Below are 23,443 nucleotides of genomic sequence, written 5' to 3'. Positions count from 1 at the left end.
ACAGCTTGGAGGTTAGGAGCAAGATGGAGTCGGTTAAGTTAGCTCTCTTTCACTGTCTCAGTCATCATTTGGCCAAGGCGGTTTCAACTCCAGGAATGTGATCAAGCCCAGGTTCTGCTGATCCTCAACTTTGCCTGTTCATTTCTCCTCTGTTTTAAATCAACAGTTTCTCCTGGTGATGCTGCGCTGGAAGATCGTTACAATGAAAAGCTTTTCCCATAATGAGATCTTAATCCTTGCTGAAAACGCTTTGCCGTTCGCTGCATTTTAATGCTCTGGCACCACATGTCCCCTCTTTTCTTTTTGGGATAAAAGATGCCTTTGTCCCATGTCCTCAGCTGGTGCTTAGGGGTATGGAGCAAAAAGTGGGTGCCAGAGTTGAGATTCCAGGAGTGGAAAGTGGGGAGGGGCTTCTGCCCTCTGGAAACTGCCCAGATGGAGGCGGTGGTGCAGCGGTGGCCACGGCACACGCCGGCGAGGTTGGAGTCAGTTGGGGCTGAGCTAAGTGGGGCAGTGCGGGCACACCCGGAGTATTGGCAGCCGGGGTAGGAGTGAGACCTCTGCACTGAGCTATTTTCCTCCCTGGGAGCCACAGGGAGCCCTTAGTTACCAGCCTTGAGAGATCCTCCGCATTCGTCTGTGGTAACCCCCTTGCTGTCTCTCTCTCTGTCACCAGTGGAAGGACTGAAAGTGGTGGAGATTGAGAAATGCAAGAGTGACATTAAGAAGATGAGGGAGGAGCTGGCGGCCAGAAGCAGCAGGTAGGGTCTGTGCTGGGGCCACGGGCGGCCGGGCCTGGTGAGGGCTCCCCATTCCAGTTAGGCTGGGCCTGTGGGCTTTGTTTCTCTAAAAGAAAGGCTGGTGCAGTTCGGTACAGTTCAGGCTTGGGAGAGTGCAGTCTGGAGGCAGCCACCCTGCTCGCCACCTGCTTGTCAGTGGCGTGACTTTCTTCTAACACAAGAGCACGTATGCGCCAGGTGTGGTGGCTCACGCCTGTAATCCCAGCACTTTGGGAGGCCGAGGTGGGAGGATCACCTGAGGTCAGGAGTTCAATACCGGCTTGGCCAACATGGTGAAACCCCATCTCTACTAAAAATACAAAAAGTAGCCAGGTATGGTGGCACATGCCTGTAACCCCAACTACTTGGGAAGCTGAGGCAGGAGAATCACTTGAACCCAGGAGGTGGAGGTTGCAGTGAGCCGAGACCAGGCCGCTGCACTGCACCCTGGGCTCGACAGAGCAAGACTCTGTCTCAAAAAAAATTAAAAAAAAGAGCACATACGGGAGATGGGGGCTGGGAAGACACGTCACAGAAGAGGAGTCCTCCTGCAGATCCAAGCCTTAGGAGCAATGTATCCAGCTTGGAATAAGTTGATATCTACTTTTAAAGACAGAACAACAAGAAGAAAAAGGCATTAGGGGAGGAGCCTCCTGGTGCCCCCAGGGAGCCGGTTCCCTGCGTGATATTCCCACTGGGTTGCATTCCAGCGAGGGCTCCAGCACTGGGGACACAGAAGTCATTCTCCTGGGAACAGGCGTCCTTCACAGGCACTGCGGGAGGCCCAGTGAGCGGTGACTCGTGGGGAAAATGCCCCAGCTTCCACGATGCTGCCTCCAAAGTCAGTTTTATGGACAGCAGGACTTTACTGGAGCCAGGGTCAGGACACGTGTGGATGAATCACATCCAAACTGGGGATGGAAATGCACGTAGTAGCAAAGAGACGGCGGTGACGATGAGCAGAGCGCACCCATTGAGCGCTTACTGTGTGCAGGCGCTATGCTGAGTGAGGGGCACACAGGACCCGCTCACACCTCCGGGCTTTACCTCCATGCCCGCTGGTGCCAGCCCAGAGACCACAGGCATATGATGTGGCTCATGGTTCCCCAGAGTGCCACTGCCCGGCCTCAGCGGGATTTCATGGGGTCTGATGAACTGAGAAGCAGCCCTGTGCCATTGCACCGAATTGTCCCAGGGCCCCCCTGCATGCTGACGATCATTCCCTGATTCTAAAACTGAGGGCAGTCTGCTTAGTGAGGGAGTGTGGCAGGTGGGAGGGTCTCAGAGGCACAAGGTGAGGGGAAAGCTGGCGGGCCTGGCCTGGTCCCCTCCAAGCCCCAGGGGCCTGGCCTCGGGGTGGGCACAGGGAGGAAGGCCGAGCGGAAGGAAGCACGCCTTGTCTGAGCCACATGAGAGCCTGTCCTACAGGGATGCCACGTGTCTGTCCCATGCACTCGTGGGCTCATTTGGAGTTAGGGATGTCTCAGCCCAGTTGACTTCGGGGAAGTCAGGGCCATAGTCTGTGACCATGGAAAATTGTGAGTGAACAATCCATCTTCGTCATTCCTGTGGCAGGAGGCTCTTTAAGGGATGAGAGACAGAGTCCCTCCTTTGTGAGCTGAGGAAGAGCTCCCAAGTTACACACGGGCGGCCACACAGCCGGGGCCCCAAGGCTGGGACCGGGCTTGGCAGCCTCAAACATGCAGCACCTTTACCTGTGCGCCCTTGGCCGTGGGCTCTACGTGGCTTAGTTCAGTGGCTGTCCCCTGTGCCCCGGGTGCCATGGCTGCTTTGGCAGAAGGCTGGTGCTGCCTGGCAGGGTTCCCCTCTGCCCAGAGCCAGGTGGGGATGGGCTGCCTCAAGCAGGGGCTGCGGGTGTCGCAGGACCAGCCTCTCCAGCCCCACCAGCAGCACGAGGGGAAGAGGGACGAAAACTGAGTTCTAGTCTTCAGCCGAAAACCAGACTCCCCGAACAGTGGCCTCTGGGCTCCATATGGGTTCGGGAACTCCACCGCCCCGAGTGGTGTGTCTGGAGCCAGGCCATGCCTCCCAGAGCTCCCCCAGCTCCTCACCCACAACTGTGTGTCCCTGAGCACTTTCTGGAAGTATTTGTAGAATGCAGCCTCTTATCCCTTAAACAACTGCATTTGCTGCCCTCCCACAGCCGCAGGAGTAAGTAGGGAGGCAGCCTCCAGCCTCACAGGTCTTGCCCCTGCTGTGCCTGACGGGCACCTGCTCTGTAGAAAGCAAGGCGAGTGCTCGGATCACACACCGCTCCTGGCGTGGTTTCTGGTGTGCACTGGTCCTGCAGGTTAGGTTGCAGGGGGGGAATTATTTTTATCGAAGTCGTAGTCATTTCCTGGGGCTGCGTAACGAATTATCATAAACTGGGCAGTTTAAAACAATAGAAATGTATTGCCACATAGTTCTGGAGGCCACAAGTCCAAAATCAAGGTGGCAGCAGGCCCTGCCACCTCTGACGGTCCCAGGGGAGGGTCCTTCCTGGTCTCCCTTGGCCTCCGGTGGCTGCCGGTGGCTCCTTGGCTTGGGGATCTCTGCCTGCTTCTTCACCTGGTGCTCCCATCTGTTCTCTCCAAATTCCCCCTTTTTGTAAGGACACCCATCCTATTGGAGTAGGGGTCACCCCCCTCCAGGATGACATCACCTTAACTACATCTGCAACAGCCATGACCCCAAATGAGGTCACCCTCACAGGCAGCAGGGTTAGGACTTCAACATACGACTTTTGGAGGGAGATGTACTTCAGCCCGTAACACCCCACGTGGGAGGATAACACCGATTTCAGAGCACACAGAGGAAGCCACCAGGAACTCCAGTGAGACATCAGCCCCCAGGTGCCCGTCAGGCACGCCGGGCTGCGGGGAGCACTTGGGCCCATCTGAGTAACAGAGGTGCATCCGCACTTCCCCCGGGAGTACATTTTTAGAACCCACAGCGCCATTAACCAAAGAGAAGGAGACTTCCTGGCGTCCCGTCAGCTTCTGGAGCCGATGTTCTCAGCTGACAGCTCTGGCAGCCTCCCCTGTAGGTGAGAGACAGGTAAATGGGATTCTTGCATCCAAAACGGAACAGGGTAAAAATTCTCAAGCGTCGTCGACACACTGAGAAAAACACAAATTCAGCCTCCTGGGTTCTGGTCTAATCCCCAGCCGCATCACGTGCCCCAGGCCCTCGTCGCAGAGCCGGCAGCCCCCACACACAAAACCCCTTCCTGTTTCTCTATGTAGAAGGGAACTCAGAATAGAGACACTGAGCTGTGTGCGTTGTCTCTTTCGTCTTTGTCAACAGCAGAGGTACATCTTACTTATGAGAGCCTGCAGCAGTGTGGGGCCCCTGGGACCAGTCTTGTTAAGCTGGGACTTCCCTGGATGGCTGGGGAGAGGAGCTGCAAAAGGCAGAGGTGGGGGTGGGGGGGCCTTCCCGAGATGGCAGCCCAGCCGGAGGCCAGCGTTCTTGCCTCTGGGAAGAGAATAAAGACCCCAGACAGGGTGGAGGTAGCTCAGCGCCGTTCCACACAAATGGCCAGTGTGAGCCTGAAACGTGGAGCTACATTCAGCCCACACAGCACACCGCAGTGGGACCGCGGAGCCAGGGGTCTGGATCCGCCAGAAGCTGCCCCTTGAGAATAGCAGTGGCATCAGGGTCCAGCACACAGCAGCCGGGAGCAGGCGGCTGTCCCCTGACTTTCCCGAGTTAGGTTTCTCCTGCTTTTCCCTCAAAGAGGACAGAGGTCCAACTGCCAGCTCACATTTAGGGCAGGGGCAGGTCTACCCCAGGGCCACAGCCACTCTGGCCCCCAGCACTGTGCCAGGCAGAGAGCAGAGCATGGAATGTGGGGTTCACCCAGAGCTGGGGAGCCTGCAGGAGCCTGGGGTAGCAACTGAGGGCTCAGCATTCATCCCAAAAAAATGGCCTTGCCCTCTGGCCTAAGCCCCGGGGAAGGGGGATGGAGACCCCACGAAATGAAAGCGAAAATAAGCTCCAAATAGGATGAAAAGAAAGAGCTCCGTGCCAGCTGCTCTGTTTGCTGAAGACGCTGGTTCCCATGGCAACGGGGCGCAGAGAGAGGGGCTGCCTGGCCAGGCAGGGTCAGCGGGCCCCAGCAGACCCTCCTCTGCTCCCAGCTCTGGGATCTGCAAGAAAACAGCAGGATTCCAGCAGTCAAACGGTCTTGCTTGGTGAAAATTTCCATAACCCTCCTGGGGAATGCAGGAGACTTACAGAGACAACACATGTGCGAGTGTTTACACAAAAGAGGTTAAAAGCAGCAAAGAAATCATCATCGTGCCATCAATTTTTTTAACTACACAGAAAACGTTCGTGACTGCTCAGAAATGTGTAAATGGAATTTCTCGGTTACTGGATGACAATGGAAATCATTTGATTGGTGCATTTTGTTGGTTGGTTTTGCTAATACTTTGCTGAATCTGTTAGCATTCCCCCTTTCACATCAAACTGTGGCAGCAACTCTGATGGGTTTTGCAAGCATGAAGCAGAGGGAAGGGCTACCAAATGGATCTCTGTTGGAGCGGTGGTTATCACGGGGAAGAGACGGCAGCATGCCGAGAAAATAACACTGAAGGCCCTTTTTCCAGAAAGGAAATAGATTGAGTATTCTAGTTTTGAAAATAGCACAGGCTCATTGGAAAACCTCCAGACTATACTGATGGGAGTTGAAGGGTGGGCACCGATCATGACAGCAGCCGGCAGTGTCCCCCCAGTTTAAACCTGGACACGAGGCCTTCCAGATGTTTTTTCTGTGTGTAGATACCTTGTTTTGAAAAACAACAAAAACATGCTGTTTTGTAGTCTTTTTTTTTTACTAGTGACATTGTGAGCAATAACTAGATTAAATTTTAACCGGTGTACAACTCATAGATTTTCCTGGAAGGCCACAATCAAGCACTCTTTTTAAACCTCCCGAATGTGCTCTTTCTTCCCCGTAGCTTGGCATTTTTCGGCATTCGCTTTCAGTACATACTGTGCATAGCTTTCTTATTTTCCCTTCTCATGTAAAGTTCCCTCACTTGGCATGATATCCGTGATTATCCTCTCAATGGCATAATAGTCCATCACGTGGATGCACTGTGGTGGTTTAAACCACTTCCCATTTTGGGACATTCAGGTGGCTTCTAGTAGGTCTTGTGTTTTTGTTACAACAGATCACGCCACAATGAATATCTGTGTGCGTAGAGCTGTTTGTTCCTGTTTAATTCTTGGCTTAAGATAAATTCCCCAGGATAGATACGTGGGCTGAAAGGATACGGATTTCTAGATGGCTCTCACTATGCAGTATTAAATGGATCTCCCAGAAGATGGGGCTTTATTTACAAATCGCAGGAGCTTCTGCTGCATTCAGCTCCCTGAGTACCCCCCAGCCTGGTGAATGTCACACAAGCCAGGCGTGACCCCCACCCACCATCACCCAAGTACACAGGGAGCCTGTTCACTTCCAAGCAAATGCACAGCCACAGGGGGTCCCCAGATCCGCCCAGCCCCCTGGTGCATTCTGCTGCAGAGGCCCAAGAGCGGCCAGACCTCCCGGGGCAGCTGCTCCTCATTCAGCCTCTGGGGACCACCCTGAAGCCAGCACACTGCCCAACCAGGAGGCGGCTTTCCTCCGAAATACGCCTGGCTCCCTTTGCCCTGCTCCTATGTGGGATACCTGGATACCCAGTGCTAAACAAAACCAGAGTCAGACAGAAAACTCATCTGCTAACGTTACATGCAGCAGGGAGAGTTGGAAACATTCTAAAAGTCCATCACTGGGGATTGGATTGCTAACGTGTGCTACGGCCACACCCTGGAGAAACTTGGAAAATGAAGCGAAGCTGTGTGGAGCAACTTGGGATGAGTTCATGATATGTTCGATGACAAAGCAGGTTGCAGCAGAGTGCATTTGGTGCAATTCCATCTTTGTTTAAAAGTACAAAGGGGCTGGGCGCAGTGACTCATGTCTGTCATCCCAACACTTTGGGAGGCCAAGGCAGGAGGATCACTTGAAGTCAGGAGTTCAAGACCAGCCTGGCCAACATGGTGAAACCCCATCTCTACTAAAAAGACAAAAATTAGTTGGGTGTGGCACCATGCACCTGTAATCCCAGCTACTCAGGAGGCTGAGGCACGAGAATCGCTTGAACTCGGGAGGCAGAGGTTGCAGTGAGCCAAGATTGCACCACTGCACTCCAGCCTGGGCGACAGAGTGAGACTCTGTCTCAAAAAAAAAAAAAAAAAAAAAAAAAGTGCAAAGGGGTGGGGTGCAGTGACTCACGCCTGTCATCCCAACACTTTGGGAGGCTGAGGCAGAAGGATCGTTTGAACCCAGGAGTTCGAGACCAGCCTGGGTAACATAGCAAGACCCCATCTCTACAAAAAATAAAAATTAAAATATTGTTAAAAGGTATAAGCGGCCACCCATGTGTGTCCACACTTCAAAACATTCTGGAAAGATACACCAAACTATTAGAAGTGATTTCCAGAGTATGGGATTTAGGGAAATAAGTGGGTAAAGTGAGGACTTTGGTTTTTTTTTTTTTTTTTTTAACTTCTGTGTTGTTTAGATTTTTGAGAATAAGAATGTTTTCATTTTGAAAACATTAGAAAAAGGTTTTTTAGAAGCTTATCTAAGACAGAAGATAGCCCTCAACATCTGACTTCTTTTTTTTTTTTTTTTTTTTTTGAGACGGAGTTTTGCTCTTGTTGCCCAAACTGGCCAGGCTGGCGTGCACTGGCGCAATCTCCGCTCACTGCAACCTCCACCTCCTGGGTTCAGGCGATTCTCCTGCCTCAGCCTCCCGAGTAGCGGGATTACAGGTGCACACCACCACGCCCAGCTAATTTTTGTGTGTTTTTTTTTAATATAGAGACGGGGTTTCACCATGTTGGCCAGGATGGTCTCGATCTCTTGACCTCGTGATCCTCCCGCCTCGGTCTCCCAAAGTGCTGGGATTACAGGCGTGAGCCACTGCGCCCGGCCCCAACATCTGACTTTCTATGTGTTTTCCAAGAGCCCAATGTGAGGTCAGAGGTCAGGCAGGTCCTTGGGGATTTTGCTTCGAATGAGTTGCTGCCGCCCTGACTCCTCTCCCATAGCAAATAAGACCACACGGGGCTTGGGGATTTCGGTCTGTCCCTTGCTTTTGCTCTGCCGAGGGCTTCACCAGACTGAAACAGCAGGACCACAGCTCATCTCTGCTTCTTCTCTCTAGGACCAGCTGCCCCTGTAAGTACAGTTTTTTGGATAACCACAAGAAGTTGACTCCTCGACGCGATGTTCCCACTTACCCCAAGGTAAGACGAGATTCCGGCCCAGAAGAGGCTGTGGCTGTGTCCCCAGCCCCACGCCCAGCCCTGTGGCCCTGCAGCCAGACCCTGCTGGGTGCTCATTCTCATCAACAGCCGCTCCCAGCCCTGGACGCTGCGGGTTACTCTAAGGCAAAGTATTTTTCCTCTTTGACATTTGTTTAGCAAAAGTGATCCCAGACCATACCTTCCCCTGCAAGGAGATAATAGCTCTGTGCTGCCGTCTGCCCTGAAGCTGACCTCGGTAAATGGTTTTCACAGTCAAACGTTACTTTAAAGAACTTTAATGTTTAACTACATTTTAAAAATCCACTACATTGGCCCTCCTCTCTGAGCAATTCTTAGTTGTCCTGGCAGTTTTGCTCTTTTGCACAAAAGTGTTCTTAGTTCTAAGAGAAGCTGTAACCTTGGTGAAGTAGCAATGGCGTTTTTGAAATAATGACAAAAGGAGGGTCTCAAGACGCTGGTCAACCGCTCAAAGCCTTCAGCTGGGAAGCAGGCAAAATCCCGGCCCACCTCATTTTTTGTTTATTTTTTATTTATTTATTTTTTTTGAGAAGGAGTTTCACTGTTGTCGCCCAGGCTGGAGTGCAGTGGCACAATCTCAGCTCACTGCAAAATCAGCCTCCTGAGTTCAAGCAGTTCTCCTGCCTCAGCCTCCCAAGTAGCTGGGATTACGGGCGCCCGTCACCACACCCAGTTAATTTTTTTGTATTTTTTTTTTAGTAGAGACAGGGTTTCACCATGTTGGCCAGGCTGGGCTTGAACTCGTGACCTGAGGTGATCCACCCACCTCGGCCTCCCAAAGTGCTGAGCCACTGCACCCAGGCCGGCCCACCTGATTTGTAATATGCTGTTGTGCTAAGATTCAGGGGGCACAGGTTCCGCAGACAGCAGAGGCCTGGGCTGCTCACTGGTGGGTTCTGCTGCTGCCTACGGTTCAGGCAATGGCAGAGGCTTCCACAGCCTCCATGTGGGCCACTGGAGTCCATTAGTCAGTGGTTCTATCCATGCAGGTCCAAACGGTGCCCTGGATATTGTCAGGTTCGGGGGGATTTTTTGGGTTTTTGGTTTTGTTTTTTTGAGACTGAGTCTCACTCTGTCACCCAGGCTGGAGTGCAATGGCACGATCTCAGCTCACCGCAACCTCTGCCTCTCGGGTTCAAGCGATTCTCCTGCCTCAGCCTCCTGAGTAGCTGGGATTACAGGCACCCACCACCGTGCCCGGCTAATTATTGTACTTTTAGTAGAGACAGGGTTTCACCACGTTGGCCAGGTTGGTCTTGAACTCCTGACCTCAGGTGATCCACCCACCCCGGCCTCCCAAAGTGCTGGGATTACAGGCGTGAGCCACTGTGCCCAGCCTTATCTGAGGTTTTTGAATGGAGACGAGTGCCTTTTTCCATTGGAAAATATGCCCCACGCTTCTCAGGATCCTGTCCCAGGAAGCCGTGAAGCACAGCCTAGATCCAAAGTAAAAGGTAGCAGCACTCCAGATCCGTCCCCTTATAAAAAACCAAAAGCAAATATCCAGTAAGAGCTGGGAGAAGACAGTGTGTAATACCAAAGCGTGTTCTTGTCTTCTGTATAAAACCACAGCCTTCTGTCCTTGCGACAGCTTAACCTAAAGCCTGATGTCCTCAGAAGCAACCCCGGGCACCGCCCCGTCAGCAGGCCTGCTCTTCTAGCTCTCAGCAGAAACCAGGGATGGGTTCCCGATGGGAGCATCTCAGAGTAACTTCTTAGCTGGCGTTTGAATTTATGCCAAGTGAATTTTACCCCCACACTTCACTTTATTGCCCTTTTTAATTATTTTTGAGATGGAGTCTCGCTCTGTTGCCCAGGCTGGAGTGCAGTGGCACCATCTCGGCTCACTGCAACCTCCGCCTCCCGGGTTCAAGCAATTCTCCCGCCTCAGCCTCCCAAGTAGCTGGGATTACAGGCACCCGCCATCATGCCTGGCTAATTTTTGTATTTTTGTAGAGACAGGACAGGATTCCCCCATGTTAGCCAGGTTGGTCTTGAACTCCCGACCTCAGGTGATTGGCCCACCTAGGCTTCCCAAAGCACTGGGATTACAAGCATGAGCCACCATGCCCAGCTATTGTCTGTTCTATCGTCAGGTTTGTTGAGGTCTAATTTACATGCAGTAAAGTTCTTTAGGTTTGGAGTACAGTGAATTTTGACAAACTTGTTTAGTCCTGTGACCTCCACCACAAGCGAGATATGGAACATTTCTGTCACCCCAAAACCTCCCCCCGCCCCTCTCGCCCTGCCTCTGGCATCCACTGATGGGATTTCCAGCCATAGTGTTGGCCCTTTCCAAAAGGATGTGGCCTGTGAGTCTGACGCAGGTGCCTTAGAAAGAGAACGGGAGAAGCCAGGTGCGATGGCTCACGCCTGTAATCCCAACACTTTGGGAGGCCGAGGCTGGTGGATCACCTGAGGTCAGGAGTTCGAGACCAGCCTGGCCAGTATCGTGAAAACCCTGTCTCTACTAAAATTACACAAATTAGCTGGGCGTGGTGGCAGGTGCCTGTAATCCCAGCTGCTTGGGAGGCTGAGGCATGAGAATCACTTGAACCTGGGAGGCAGAGGTTGCCGTGAGCCGAGATTACTCCACTGCACTCCAACCCGGGCAACACAGCGAGACTCCATCTCAAAAAAAAGAAAGAAAGAGAACGGGAGAATGAGAAGAAACATCCCAGCATGCACATTGCCGTCACAGTCCCCCAGCACCTGGTTAACACAGAACTCCTGTCCTTTCTAGTACCTGCTCTCTCCAGAGACCGTCGAGGCCCTGCGGAAGCCGACCTTTGATGTCTGGCTTTGGGAGCCCAACGAGGTAAGTGCGGGGCTTGCGGGCACCACGTCCCGTGGGGAGGCAGCTCAGGATCGTGGACCCCAGTGGGACCACCCCCGTCGTTCTTCCTCTTTCATGTTTTCTCCTCTTTTTAAAGACTGGGGAAAAAAAAAAAAAAAAAAAAAAAAAAACAACCTTGTTTTGCTGGGTTTTAGTTGAAACTAATGCTTGATAGCAGGGCCCAGGAGACCTCACAGCAAGGGGATTCTGTGCGTGTGGAGACAGCTGTCAGGGGCAGGGACCCTCCACCCAGGGCTCCTGACGGCGCCGGGCTCCCGGGGTCATCTGCTCACCCGGCAGACCCTCATGCGCGCAGGTGGCAGCCCAGTGCTGCAGAACGCCCATGCCAGGAGCAGATCTCTCCTCAAGGAAGGGGCCGCGGTCAGAGTGCTCTGCTCTGAGAGCAGTGTCTGCAAAGGCAAGGCACAGGCAGCCGGCTGTCCCGGATAAGTGGACATGTGGGATTCCGGGAACTGTGTCACCTTCTGCAGCAAGGCTTGAGGCCAGGAATTCCAGACCAGCCTGAGTGATATGGTTTGGCTGTGTCCCCACCCAAATGTCACCTGAATTGTCATAGTCCCCACGTGTCAAGGGCACGGCCAGGTGGAGGTCTCGAATCGTGGGGGCAGTTTTCCCCGTACTGTTCTCGTGATAGTAAGTCTCACGAGATCTGATGGTTTTATAAATGGGGGTTCCCCTGCACACGCTGTCTCGCCTGCCCCCATGTAAGTGACTTTCTCCTTCTTTGCCATTCGCCATAATCATGAGGCCTCCCCAGCCATGTGGAACTGTGAGTCCCTTAAGATTCTTTTTCTTAGGCCGGGCGAGGTGGCTCAAGCCTGTAATCCCAGCACTTTGGGAGGCCGAGACGGGCGGATCACGAGGTCAGGAGATCGAGACCATCCTGGCTAACACAGTGAAACCCCGTCTCTACTAAAAATAGAAAAACTTAGCCGGGCAAGGTGGCGGGCGCCTGTAGTCCCAGCTACTCGGGAGGCTGAGGCAGGAGAATGGTGTGAACCCGGGAGGCGGAGCTTGCAGTGAGCTGAGATCCGGCCACTGTACTCCAGCCTGGGTGACAGAGCGAGACTCCGTCTCAAAAAAAAAAAAAAAAAAAAAAAAAAAGATTCTTTTTCTTTATAAGTTTCCCAGTCTCAGGTATGTCTTTATTGGCAGCGTGAGAACAGACTAATACGCTGGGCCACATCGCAAGACCTCGTCGCTACAAAAAAAAAAAAGTGTTAAAATTCCTATTTGCTGAAAAATACAAGAATGGGGAATATTTGGTTTCATCTCATTGGCTAATAGACCCCCATCTTTTCACACCCCAAAAAATGAAAAAGTTCCCTCATTGCAGACCTCGGACCCAGCTGTTTTCAACCCACCAAAATCTAAGGACATTTTCCTGCTTGCCAGCAACACAGAGAATGCGCAGGCTCCTCAGCAAGCTCAGCTGCGCTCTTTGACACCCTCGGCCGCAGCGATCTCTTCGCAAAGGGCAGAAAGTGGGATCTTGCCTCTTGGCATCCCTGAGGCCGGGTTGCTGACACCTGGGGCACTGCCCTCTCCTAAGTGAACCTCTTTTACGCCCATGGTCTCCCAGCAGGAGAAAAACTGCGGCACCAGCCAGAAAACCAAAGCTGCAGCCTCCACTCCCCAGCCCAGTTCACCTGAGAAGAGCAGCAGGCAGCCAGTCCCAGGGGCTGCGCTGCTGCAAACCTGCTCAAAACCTCCGGCCACCATGTGGCAACTTGCTTCCCAGCCCTGAGACTGCAGGACCAGGGCATGGAGATGACAGAAGAGGCTTTAAATGTGCAGCATGACTGTCTAGGTCAACGCACAAAAGGCAAGGGCTCCAGTGTGAGAGACACAAGGAGTAAGAGGGGAAGCTCGGAAGAGACGTGTTGGAGCTGCTGGCCTGCAGCGGCTCCCAGGGTCCCTGCACAGCCGCTGAGATTGGGCAGAGCAAGTCCACAGCAAGCAGACACGGCAGACGGTTAGAGCACGCTGTCTCGTGCTCCCAGCCTGTGGGTAAGCGCCGCGCCTCAGCATCATGCAGAAAAATCACCATCCCCAAAGCCATTTTGACCTCAGCCTGCTGGGAGGAAGAGCCAAGCCAGGGGCCACTGATGGCAAAGTGCCTGTATGGAAACCGGCACTTGCTGTCTTTTCCGTCACTTCTACAAGGGAACCCTTTGAGTGTGGGCCATTGTGACTGGGGAGGTGGGGCTTGCCCCATGAAGCTGAGGGATCCGTGTCTCCATAATAGAAAGGCCACCTCTCTGTCCTCTGACTGCAGAGTGGACTCACAGCCACTCTCGGGGCTGGCAGGTGGGCAAGGTAGACGGCTCCCGGCGGCTGGACTCAGCCTCTGTGTGGCATCTCCCACGGCCCGTGGCTTCTGCCCAGCAGATCTCAAGGGCACCCCAGGAGACTGATGAGGGTTCCAGTCCTTCCAGGAGGTATCTAGCTGCCCGCGTGTGAGAATGCAGAGATGCCCAAGACAGGAGCCTTGGCCTCTGGCAGATCTGGGGATACCAGGAATTTTGGAGTGTGAGCGGCAAAGAGGGACAACTAAAGGAACACACATGAAAACAGCCCACTCGGCTGCATCTGGCCGCCCACGAGGCAGCTGGCACTCGGAGAACGTCAGGGCTCCTGAGTGATCGCCTCTCTTCCTTCCAGCAGGGGCCACCCTGCCTTTCTCCGAGTGGCTCGACCCAGTGTCCTGCTCATCACAAACCAGGCGGAGGACATGACTTCAGGCTGCTGTGTCCTCCCATCTGTTCGGGCCTCTGAGGGCCCAGGGCTGTGGTCTGTGAGCAAGGCCTGCCTCTATCAAGTGCAGAGCTGGAAGGCTGCAGGAGCCTCCCCGTCATCTCATGAGTCCCCCACTCACGACCATGCAGCCCACTCGGACCAGGACCCGCCGCAGCATGCGGGAGCTGCCGGCTCACTCGCGCCCGCCTGGGACTGAGGACTGACTGCACGTGCAGCCACAGATGCCCCCAGCCCTCCTGCCCCACAGCCTCCACAAAGGCCACGTAAGTGGCACCAGGTGGCTCTGTCTGCCCGTCAGCATCCCCTCTTGACGCTGATTTCACAGCAGACGCATCTGCCTTTCAGGACTGCCTTGAGCAACATCTGGGCTGGTCAGGTGGAGAGTGAGGAGTCTCCAGGTTGCAGCTCCTATGGTCGTAAGGGCTGGCGTCCAGGAGGGTAGGGGGCCAGCAGCTCTGGGCAGTGAGGCCCCTGGCTGGATGATCCAGATGGCAGCTGACCAGTGGCCTGGGAGCCAGCCCTCCTGTCCTCACGTGGGGCCCCAGACTCCTGCCATTCTGAAGGGGGCCCCGTCTCCAAAAGTCGGTGCCATGCCCTGCACATTATCCAACCTACATCTGTACTGTCCCCCCAAGGAAAACGAGTGTGTGGTTCACGTGCTTTAAGGACGTTTCCCAGGTGACATTCCAAGCTCCCATCTGTGGCTGCGTGTGGGGGAGTTTCCAGTTTTCCAGATGGATTTCCTGCGATGCCAGAGAACCCTCCGCCTCCTTCAGAGCCATCTCATCAATGCAGTGATCGCGAGCTTCGATTTACAAAAACTCGCCTCCCTTGCAGCATTTCCAGGTCTCACACACGGCGTAACAAGTAAAAATGGATTTTTGGGCAGCACGCCCTGTCCTAGTTTGCTGAGGCTGCCATAACAAAGTACCAGAGACTGGAGTGGCGTCAGCAGCAGAAGTCAAGTCCTCAGTTCTGGAGCCGGAAGTCCGGGATCAAGGTGCTGCCAGGTTCGATTTCTCCGGAAGCCTCAGTCCCTGGCGTACAGACGGCCGCCTTCTTGCTGGGTCCTCATGTGGCCTGTTCTCTTCACACACGCATGCTCTTCCTCCTCTTATGAAAACACCAGTCCCGTGGGACCAAGGCCTCACCCTGACTGGATAGAACCTTCATTACCTCCGTAAAGGCCCTGTCTCCAAATAGCTCACTGGGGCTGGGGCTTTACCACATTGACCTGGGGGAGGGTGCAATTCAGTTCGTCACATGCCCTTTTGGGAAGAGAAGGTCAGGCAACGAGCAGACACAGGCAGGAAGCCATGCCGGGCTCCAGCAGGGATGGCCCAGTGCCCTGCACAAGCAGCAGGCAGCTGGGCTGGAGGTGGGCACAAGTGGGGGGCCCCGGGTGGAGGACGCCTGGAGGTGCGTCTAAACTGCCCCTTTGCTGTGTGCATCTTCCTTCTCACTGGGCTCCCCACCCAAGACCTGCTTTTTCCAGAAAGCAAAGCCCACTTTGGTCAAAGTCTTGTTTTCAAAAATCACTTCATGTTTTCCTCCCTAAATTAGCTCCAGAGCACTGAGCTGTATTGAAACAGATCACCACAGTGACAATAAATCCTCTTTGGGACTGAAAACAAAATCTATTTCAACTTGAACAGGGATATTGATAGAAGACAGGGCTCCATGAAGAAGGGTTAGGAGCGGCTTGCCGGGGCAGGGACTCCATCTGAGCACGGCAGTTAAGACGTTAAAGCATCTCCGGTCCCAGCAGGGCCCCAGATGAGCACAGTTCAGCGTTTCTGGATGTAAATCGTCAAAGCTTGTTCGATCCCCAACCTCGGGCAAGGAAAGGATCTTTCTCTCTATGACACCACCCGTGCTCAGGTGTGCATCGGATGGAACTGTGTCCTAGAACCTCAGCTATGATATTGATCCACTGAGACTGTTTTCTATGCACAGAAATCAATAAATTCCTTTTTGGTGCAGTGTTTTCTGAACGGGTGCACTCTCTCACCCAGTCGCCGTCCTTTCTTTCTTACAATTCTCCTTGACTTCGGAACCGGCCCTCCACCCACCAGGAGACCCCCAGTATGCTCTCAAACCCCCACCCATCTGAGTGGCCTGGAAAGGCTGGTCCAAAGACCTCTCCTCCCTCTCCGGGGACTTTCTGGGAGGGGAGAACCCACCTCCTGCCAACGGCCCTGCTGGCACTCCGAGGACGGCAGAGGGAGGGAAGCCAGGGGCTGGGGAGCCAGCCACACGACTGCTCGGTGCCCATCCTTCTCCTGTGCCCACAGATGCTGAGCTGCCTGGAGCACATGTACCACGACCTGGGGCTGGTCAGGGACTTCAGCATCAACCCCGTCACCCTCAGGAGGTGGCTGGTGAGTGCCAAACCCGCCTTCGGTTCTTCCTGGGCACGTGGTTTCATCCAGTTCCACAGGAATGGAGGGAATGGATCTGCCTGATGGCACCGCACTCCCCTGAGCAGAGACAACATTCCCCGGGCGCTCCATGAAGACGCTCAGCCCGTCTCTGCTCTGCCTTCCACCAAAACCTTTACGCCCCAGCTCCTGCTCTGATGAGCGAGGAAAGAGTGAGACTCTGCCATCACCAAGCGAAGCAGCATGTCCTCACGCAGCGGTGTGTGGGAGCGTGTGTGTGTATGAGGGTGTGTATGTGAGTGTGGGAGTGTGTGTGTGTGTGTGTATGGGAGTGTGGATGTGAGTGTGGGAGCGTGTGTGTGTGTGGGGTGTGGATGTGAGCATGTTGGGGGCGTCTGTGTGAGTTTAGGGGTGGGTATGTGAATGTGGGGTGGGAGTGTGTGGGGTGGGAGTGGGAGTATGGATGTGTGTATCTGAATGTGGGGTGTGTCTGTGTGTACATGTGTGTATCTGTGGATATGGGGGTGTGTATGAGGGTGGGTGTGTGCATGTGTGGGTGTGGATGTGGCGTGTGTGTATGAGAGTGTGAATGTAGGTGTGCATGTATCTGTGTCGATGTAGGGTGTGTGGATGTGGGGTGTGTGGATGTGTGCGTGTGTATCTGTGTGTGGATGTGGGGTGTGTAGATGTGTGCATGTGTATCTGTGTGGATGTGGGGCGTGTGGATGTGTGCGTGTGTGTGTGTGGACATGTGCGTGTGTATATGTGTGTGGATGTGGGGTGTGTGGATGTGGGGTGTGTGGATGTGTGCGTGTGTATCTGTGTGGATGTGGAGTGTGTGTATGCATGTGTGTGAGGATGGGTGTGTGCATGTTTGTATCTGTGGATGTGGGATGTGTGGATGTGGGGGGGGTGGATGTGGGGTGTGTGTGCATGTGTATGTGTGTGTGTGGATGTGGGCTGTGAGTGTACGTGGAGTGTGTGTAGAGAGTGGGTGTGTGCATGTGGATGTGGGCTGTGTGGATGTGGGGGGGTGGATGTGGGGTGTGTGTGCATGTGGATGTGTGTGTGTGGATGTGGGCTGTGAGTGTGTGTGGAGTGTGTGTAGAGAGTGGGTGTGTGCATGTGGATGTGTGTGTGTGGATGTGGGCTGTGAGTGTGCGTGGAGTGTGTGTAGAGAGTGGGTGTGTGCATGTGGATGTGTGTGTGTGGATGTGGGCTGTGAGTGTGTGTGGAGTGTGTAGAGAGTAGGTGTGTGCATGTGGATGTGTGTGTGTGGATGTGGGCTGAGTGTGCATGGAGTGTGTAGAGAGTGGGTGTGTGCATGTGGATGTGTGTGTGTGGATGTGGGCTGTGAGTGTGCGTGCAGTGTGTAGAGTGGGTGTGTGCATGTGGATGTGTGTGTGTGGATGTGGGCTGTGAGTGTGCGTGGAGTGTGTGTAGAGTGGGTGTGTGCATGTGGATGTGTGTGTGTGGATGTGGGCTGTGAGTGTGCGTGGAGTGTGTGTAGAGAGTGGGTGTGTGTATGTGTGTGTGTGGATGTGGGCTGTGAGTGTGCGTGCAGTGTGTAGAGTAGGTGTGTGCATGTGGATGTGTGTGTGTGGATGTGGGCTGTGAGTGTGCGTGGAGTGTGTAGAGAGTGGGTGTGTGCATGTGGATGTGTGTGTGTGGATGTGGGCTGTGAGTGTGCGTGCAGTGTGTAGAGTGGGTGTGTGCATGTGGATGTGTGTGTGTGGATGTGGGCTGTGAGTGTGCGTGGAGTGTGTAGAGAGTGGGTGTGTGCATGTGGATGTGTGTGTGTGGATGTGGGCTGTGAGTGTGCGTGGAGTGTGTGTAAAGAGTGGGTGTGTGCATGTGGATGTGTGTGTGTGGATGTGGGCTGTGAGTGTGCGTGGAGTGTGTGTAGAGAGTGGGTGTGTGTATGTGTGTGTGTGGATGTGGGCTGTGAGTGTGCGTGGAGTGTGTGTAGAGAGTGGGTGTGTGCATGTGGATGTGTGTGTGTGGATGTGGGCTGTGAGTGTGCGTGGAGTGTGTAGAGAGTAGGTGTGTGCATGTGGATGTGTGTGTGTGGATGTGGGCTGTGAGTGTGCGTGGAGTGTGTGTAGAGTGGGTGTGTGCATGTGGATGTGTGTGTGTGGATGTGGGCTGTGAGTGTGCATGCAGTGTGTAGAGTGGGTGTGTGCATGTGGATGTGTGTGTGTGGATGTGGGCTGTGAGTGCGTGGAGTGTGTGTAGAGAGTGGGTGTGTGCATGTGGATGTGTGTGTGTGGATGTGGGCTGTGAGTGTGCGTGGAGTGTGTAGAGAGTGGGTGTGTGCATGTGGATGTGTGTGTGTGGATGTGGGCTGTGAGTGTGCGTGGAGTGTGTAGAGAGTGGGTGTGTGCATGTGGATGTGTGTGTGTGGATGTGGGCTGTGAGTGTGCGTGGAGTGTGTGTAAAGAGTGGGTGTGTGCATGTGGATGTGTGTGTGTGGATGTGGGCTGTGAGTGTGCGTGGAGTGTGTGTAGAGAGTGGGTGTGTGTATGTGTGTGTGTGGATGTGGGCTGTGAGTGTGCGTGGAGTGTGTGTAGAGTGGGTGTGTGCATGTGGACGTCTGCATGTGTGCGTATGTTTAGCAGCAGGTATTTTTAATGAAATATTGCTCAGAACCAAATATTAAAAGCCTATTAAAGGTTTCATGGTGATTGGGGACCCAGAGCCCCCTTTTGGAGTCTCCCCTCCCTCATCCCCGAACTTTGTGCCCCACTGTGGCTCCTCAGACACCTCCGGGGACACCCCAGTCCTTGACTGCAAGGTGAAAACCCCTGCTAGGAGCTCTGTCCCCACACCTGCCCCGGGTGCTGTGGTGCGGCCCGCTGGACATTCTCAGGGTCCCTGTGTCACCTCATTGGTACCTGTGGTAAACATGGGAACACTGTTGACCTCTGGTTGGGATGAGGGTTTGGCAGAGAACGTTCAAACCAGCACACAGCCTTCTGGGTGACTCTGGGAGGAGAGGTTGGTGGGCCCAGGCACAGGGTGACCCAGACCCCCTGCCTCCCACAGCTCTGCGTCCACGACAACTACAGAAACAACCCCTTCCACAACTTCCGGCACTGCTTCTGCGTGGCCCAGATGATGTACAGCATGGTCTGGCTCTGTGGCCTCCAGGTGGGTCCTGCCCGCTGCACACCCAGACCTCCACCCTCGGGGGTCAGATGAAGCCCCTTCCAGGCAGTGGCAGCCCCATCCCACCAAGAGAGCCACAGGTGTGGTGTCCCCAGCCGCTCCGCCCTCCTAGGGAAGCACCCCCCACACCACTGTCAGTCTCCCCAAGGGCGAGGCTGCTCCTAGGATTACATGAGCAGGTGTGCGCCCGACCTGGTCACCCGTCCATCCCCACAGGAAGGCTGGTCCCCTCCCACCATGCCAGGAGACTCCACATGGCTGCAGGGGCCTTTGTCCCCACCTTACCACTCCCCCAATTCCACCCCCGTCATCCCATCCCACCCTCCGAGTGAAGAGGGCAAACACCTACGCCCTGTTTTCCAATCCAGGAGAAGTTCTCACAAACGGATATCCTGATCCTAATGACAGCGGCCATCTGCCACGATCTGGACCATCCCGGCTACAACAACACGTATGTACAGGATTTTCTCTTGTTTTCCTTTTAAAAGGCACCCTGGCTACCGGAGGGAACCCGTCAGCCCAACCCTCAGAGCAGTTCCCAGAAGGAGCTGTCAGCGACGGCCTCCCAGCCCAGCTCTGCCTCCACTGACACAGCTCCCGGCTTCTGGACTTTGCCCAGGGCCTCGGGTCTCCCCGGAGTAGGAACTTTCGGGATTATCAAACCCCAGGGGGACTTTCCCACCCCTGCGCGGGCCTGGTCCAGGCTCAGGTGCACGGCAGAGCCCTGGCCACGCTGGCGCCTTCTCCACCCCAGGCAGGGAGCAACGCCTGTGGGCACGCGGGGATGGGGGCTCCACACACCCTCTCAGGAGCTCGTCTCTCCCCGGGCGGGCTTCCAGCTGGCTTCCGCAGGGAAGGCAGAGGCATGGGCCAGAAGAGAGAAAAGGGGCTGCAGAACGACAGGAGGTGGGAGTGAGGTGTCCCTCGTGGGGGACAGAAGAACAGACCGTTGCTCCACTCCTGCCTCGACGGGCTCAGAGTTCCTCCCCACGTGGCAGACACGGTCCAGGCCATGAGCTTGGGTTTGTGTCCACAGTGGCGCAGCAGCTCTCTCTGTTGAATTGTGTGTTTGTGTGACGATGTCATCACAGGCCTGAGAGCTCTGCTGCCGTGTGTCGGCACCTAGTGGGTTCCAAGGTGCGGCAGTCGGCGCTTCTCCCGGGGCCATCACCACGCACACCCATCTGTTCTCCTTCTGCTCATTTCACACTCACAGCGGCCGGCACAGCACAGGCCAGCAGAGGCCTTGACCACAGCATCCCAGTGAACCACAGCTGGTTCTGCCCACCTGCCTCTGGCGCCTGGTGTCATTTGACAATTTCACAAGAGGCCGTGATGCCTCAGGGCCTGTCCCAGGGAGCTTACTGCTTCCTCAGAGGGGTCCTGGGACTGCAGGAGCATGGGGACGTGAAGCTGCAGGGGCAGCCGAGCAGCAGGAGGGACCTTCTGGCTGGGGCAGGGCACAGGCGGCTCCCCCAGCCCCCACGGCACTTTCTCCCCGACTCGACTCCACTTACATGCCTGGGCGTTGCTCCCCAGTGCAGGTGCCTGGTGAGGGCGCCTGAGCCTCCCCTCACTCTCTCCTCGCCTCCCAGGTACCAGATCAACGCCCGTACAGAGCTAGCGGTTCGCTACAATGACATCTCGCCGCTGGAGAACCACCACTGCGCCGTGGCCTTCCAGATCCTCGCTGAGCCCGAGTGCAACATCTTCTCCAACATCCCACCTGATGGGTTCAAGCAGATCCGACAGGTGCGCAGGGTGAGGGCCCTCCCACCGGAGTGGGGGCACATTCAGGGACAGCAGCCCCCATTCTCCATTGGCTGGAGGCTCCCAGAAGCTCCTGGACACAGCAGTACCCTGCGGACCCAGGGGAACCCCTCCCTCCTTCCTCACCTTCTCCAGGGCCCAGAGTGGAGCCCCAAAAAGAGGGTACCCTCGCCATGCACACGTGTATCCCTCTGACCTGCACTTCCCAGCCTCTATTAATTGAGCCTTCACTGGCTCCCTCTGAGATAAATCCTTTGTCCATCTTCCAGTCCAAGAAACTGAGGCTTAGCGAAGGTAGGGAGCCTGCCCAAGGAGGGGGCGGGCCCTGGACAGACACGTCTGCTGCATCCAACATAGGAGAGCTACCCTGCTCCATAACCCCAGCTGCTGTCACGTGCCACCCACAGCCCAGTCAGCCCCCTTTCATTTCTTTTTTTTTTTTTTCTTCTAAGACAGAGTTTCGCTCTGTTGCCCAGGCTGGAGTGTAATGGTGCAATCTCAGCTCACTGCAACCTCCACCTCCTGGGTTCAAGCAATTCTCCTGCCTCAGCCTCCCAAATAGCTGAGATTACAGGTGTGCGCCACCACACCCGGCTAATTTTCGGTATTTTTAGTAGAGATGGGGTTTCACCATGTTGGCCAGGCTGGTCTTGAACTCCAGACCTCAGGTGATCCACCTGCCTCGACCTCCCAAAGTGCTGGGATTACAGGCATGAGCCACCGCGCCCGGCCGCCCCTTCCGTTTTAGATGAGGGGGCTTTCTGCCTCTCAGGGCGTGATGGGAGGAGAGCGAGAGGGACATCTGCGTGAGAGGAAGATGACCCAGTCCACCTGCCCCAGACAAACGCCTCCAGCTCGTCGAAATAACACCCCCTTCCACATGGGAATTCCTCATCAAACCCTCACTCTCCGACGTTTGCAGGGGAGGGAAGCTCTCAGAGTAACCTCTGGGAGAAATGTGTGGGGTGAATAGTAGCGTCCTTCAAACAAGGCCCACCTCCCGTGAATGTGATATTTGGAAAAGGGTCTTTGCGTTTGTACTTGTTAAGATCTCCAGATAAGATCAGTGTGGCTTGTCCAAGGGGGCCCTAAATCCAAAGACTAAGCGTCCTTGGACAAGACAGAGGAGAAAACAGTCCAGACACAGAGGAGAAGGCAGCGTGAAGATGCGGTGAGTGGAGATTGGAGTGATGCAGCCCTAAACCAAGGGACTCCTGGTCCCCCGGGACCAGGAGGAGACAAGGAAGGACCCTCCCATGGAGTCTTCGGAGAGAGCAGGGCCCTCCACACCTTGATCTTGGTTCTGGCCTCCAGCACTGTGAGACAATGAGTGTTGTTTTAAGCTGCCTAGTTTGTGGTACTTTATGTGGCGGCCCCAGGACACACACCCAGGGCACCGTTCCACAAGGCAGACCTCAGCCATTCGAAGTCTAAGTGGCTTCCTTCCAGAGGCAGCCGACAAAGACCGTCTGGACGCCAGCACTGGGAAAATACTCACCGCCCTCCCAGAGTGCTGCTGAGCCTCCTTTATCAGAGAGCAGCAGCCTCGTCGACCATGGCTTTCCAATTTGTCCACGCTTCCAGGAGGTTCAAAGCCCAACATAAAAAACTGAAGTCAGTGAAGCATTTGAGGAAGCTCTGAGGAAGCAGCACGCTCCCTGGGACGGGTCCCTGAGGCATCACGGCCTCTTGCGAAATTGTCAAATGACACCAGGCGCCAGAGGCAGGTGGGCAGAACCAGGCTGTGGTACACTGGGATGCTGTGGTCAAGGCCTCTGCTGGCCTGTGCTGTGCCGGCCACTGGGAGTGTGAAATGAGCAGAAGGAGAACAGATGGGTGTGCATGGTGATGGCCCCGGGAGGAGCACGGACAGCTGCACCTCGGAACCCACTAGGCCTGACACGGCAGCAGTGCTCTCTGGCCTGTGACGACATCATTGCACAAACATACACAATTCAACAGACAATTTACAGTCATTATTGAATCACCGGTTCCCAGTACAGTTATCTCCCCTTTATCTATAGGCTCTCTGGCCTCTCCTCCATGTTTGTGCCCCTCCCCACCCTTCAAGCAGGTGCCCTGTGTGGCTATAAGCGGTGGCAAATCTTCGTCTGCAGTAGGTCAAGGGGCAACCGTGAAGAGAGAACACTGCATCTGCCACTGCTGCCCCAGTGGGGAGCTCCTCCAGGGACAGGACCCGGGGAATCAAAGGAAGTGAACGCCCCTTAGTGTAGGCCTCATCCCACTGAGCCGTGTCGGAGAGCATCCCGCAAGAGAAGGAGGCGGCACCCGACTGGAGAAGCAGCCCCTCTGCACACGGGATCGTCCTCGTGCCCGGCCACCATGGGACACACCAGCGTTGGCTGCTTCAAATGCTT

At 54.9% G+C, this 23,443-nt stretch overlaps 1 protein-coding gene across 5 annotated transcripts in view; it reads left to right on the top strand.

Moving 5' to 3' along the window:
• Window positions 1-23,443, top strand: part of PDE9A (phosphodiesterase 9A) — a 118,164-nt gene that overhangs the window by 84,949 nt on the left and 9,772 nt on the right. For 4 of the 5 annotated variants that reach the window (XM_065541350.1, XM_074033962.1, XM_005548606.3 and 1 more), the window contains 7 exons: window positions 677-761; window positions 8,009-8,090; window positions 10,873-10,947; window positions 16,041-16,127; window positions 19,173-19,277; window positions 19,664-19,746; window positions 20,891-21,047. In XM_065541350.1, coding sequence (XP_065397422.1) covers window positions 677-761; window positions 8,009-8,090; window positions 10,873-10,947; window positions 16,041-16,127; window positions 19,173-19,277; window positions 19,664-19,746; window positions 20,891-21,047 — 674 coding nt within the window. Of the gene's footprint in view, window positions 1-676; window positions 762-8,008; window positions 8,091-10,872; window positions 10,948-16,040; window positions 16,128-19,172; window positions 19,278-19,663; window positions 19,747-20,890; window positions 21,048-22,114; window positions 22,255-23,443 lie in introns of those variants that run through there. The other variant, XM_074033961.1, reaches the window with a different exon arrangement.

Source organism: Macaca fascicularis, chromosome 3, assembly GCF_037993035.2.
Source record: "Macaca fascicularis isolate 582-1 chromosome 3, T2T-MFA8v1.1".
Taxonomy (NCBI): Eukaryota; Metazoa; Chordata; class Mammalia; order Primates; family Cercopithecidae; genus Macaca; species Macaca fascicularis.
The sequence above is the reverse complement of the archived record's forward strand: the minus strand, read 5'-3'. Positions and strand labels throughout refer to the sequence as shown.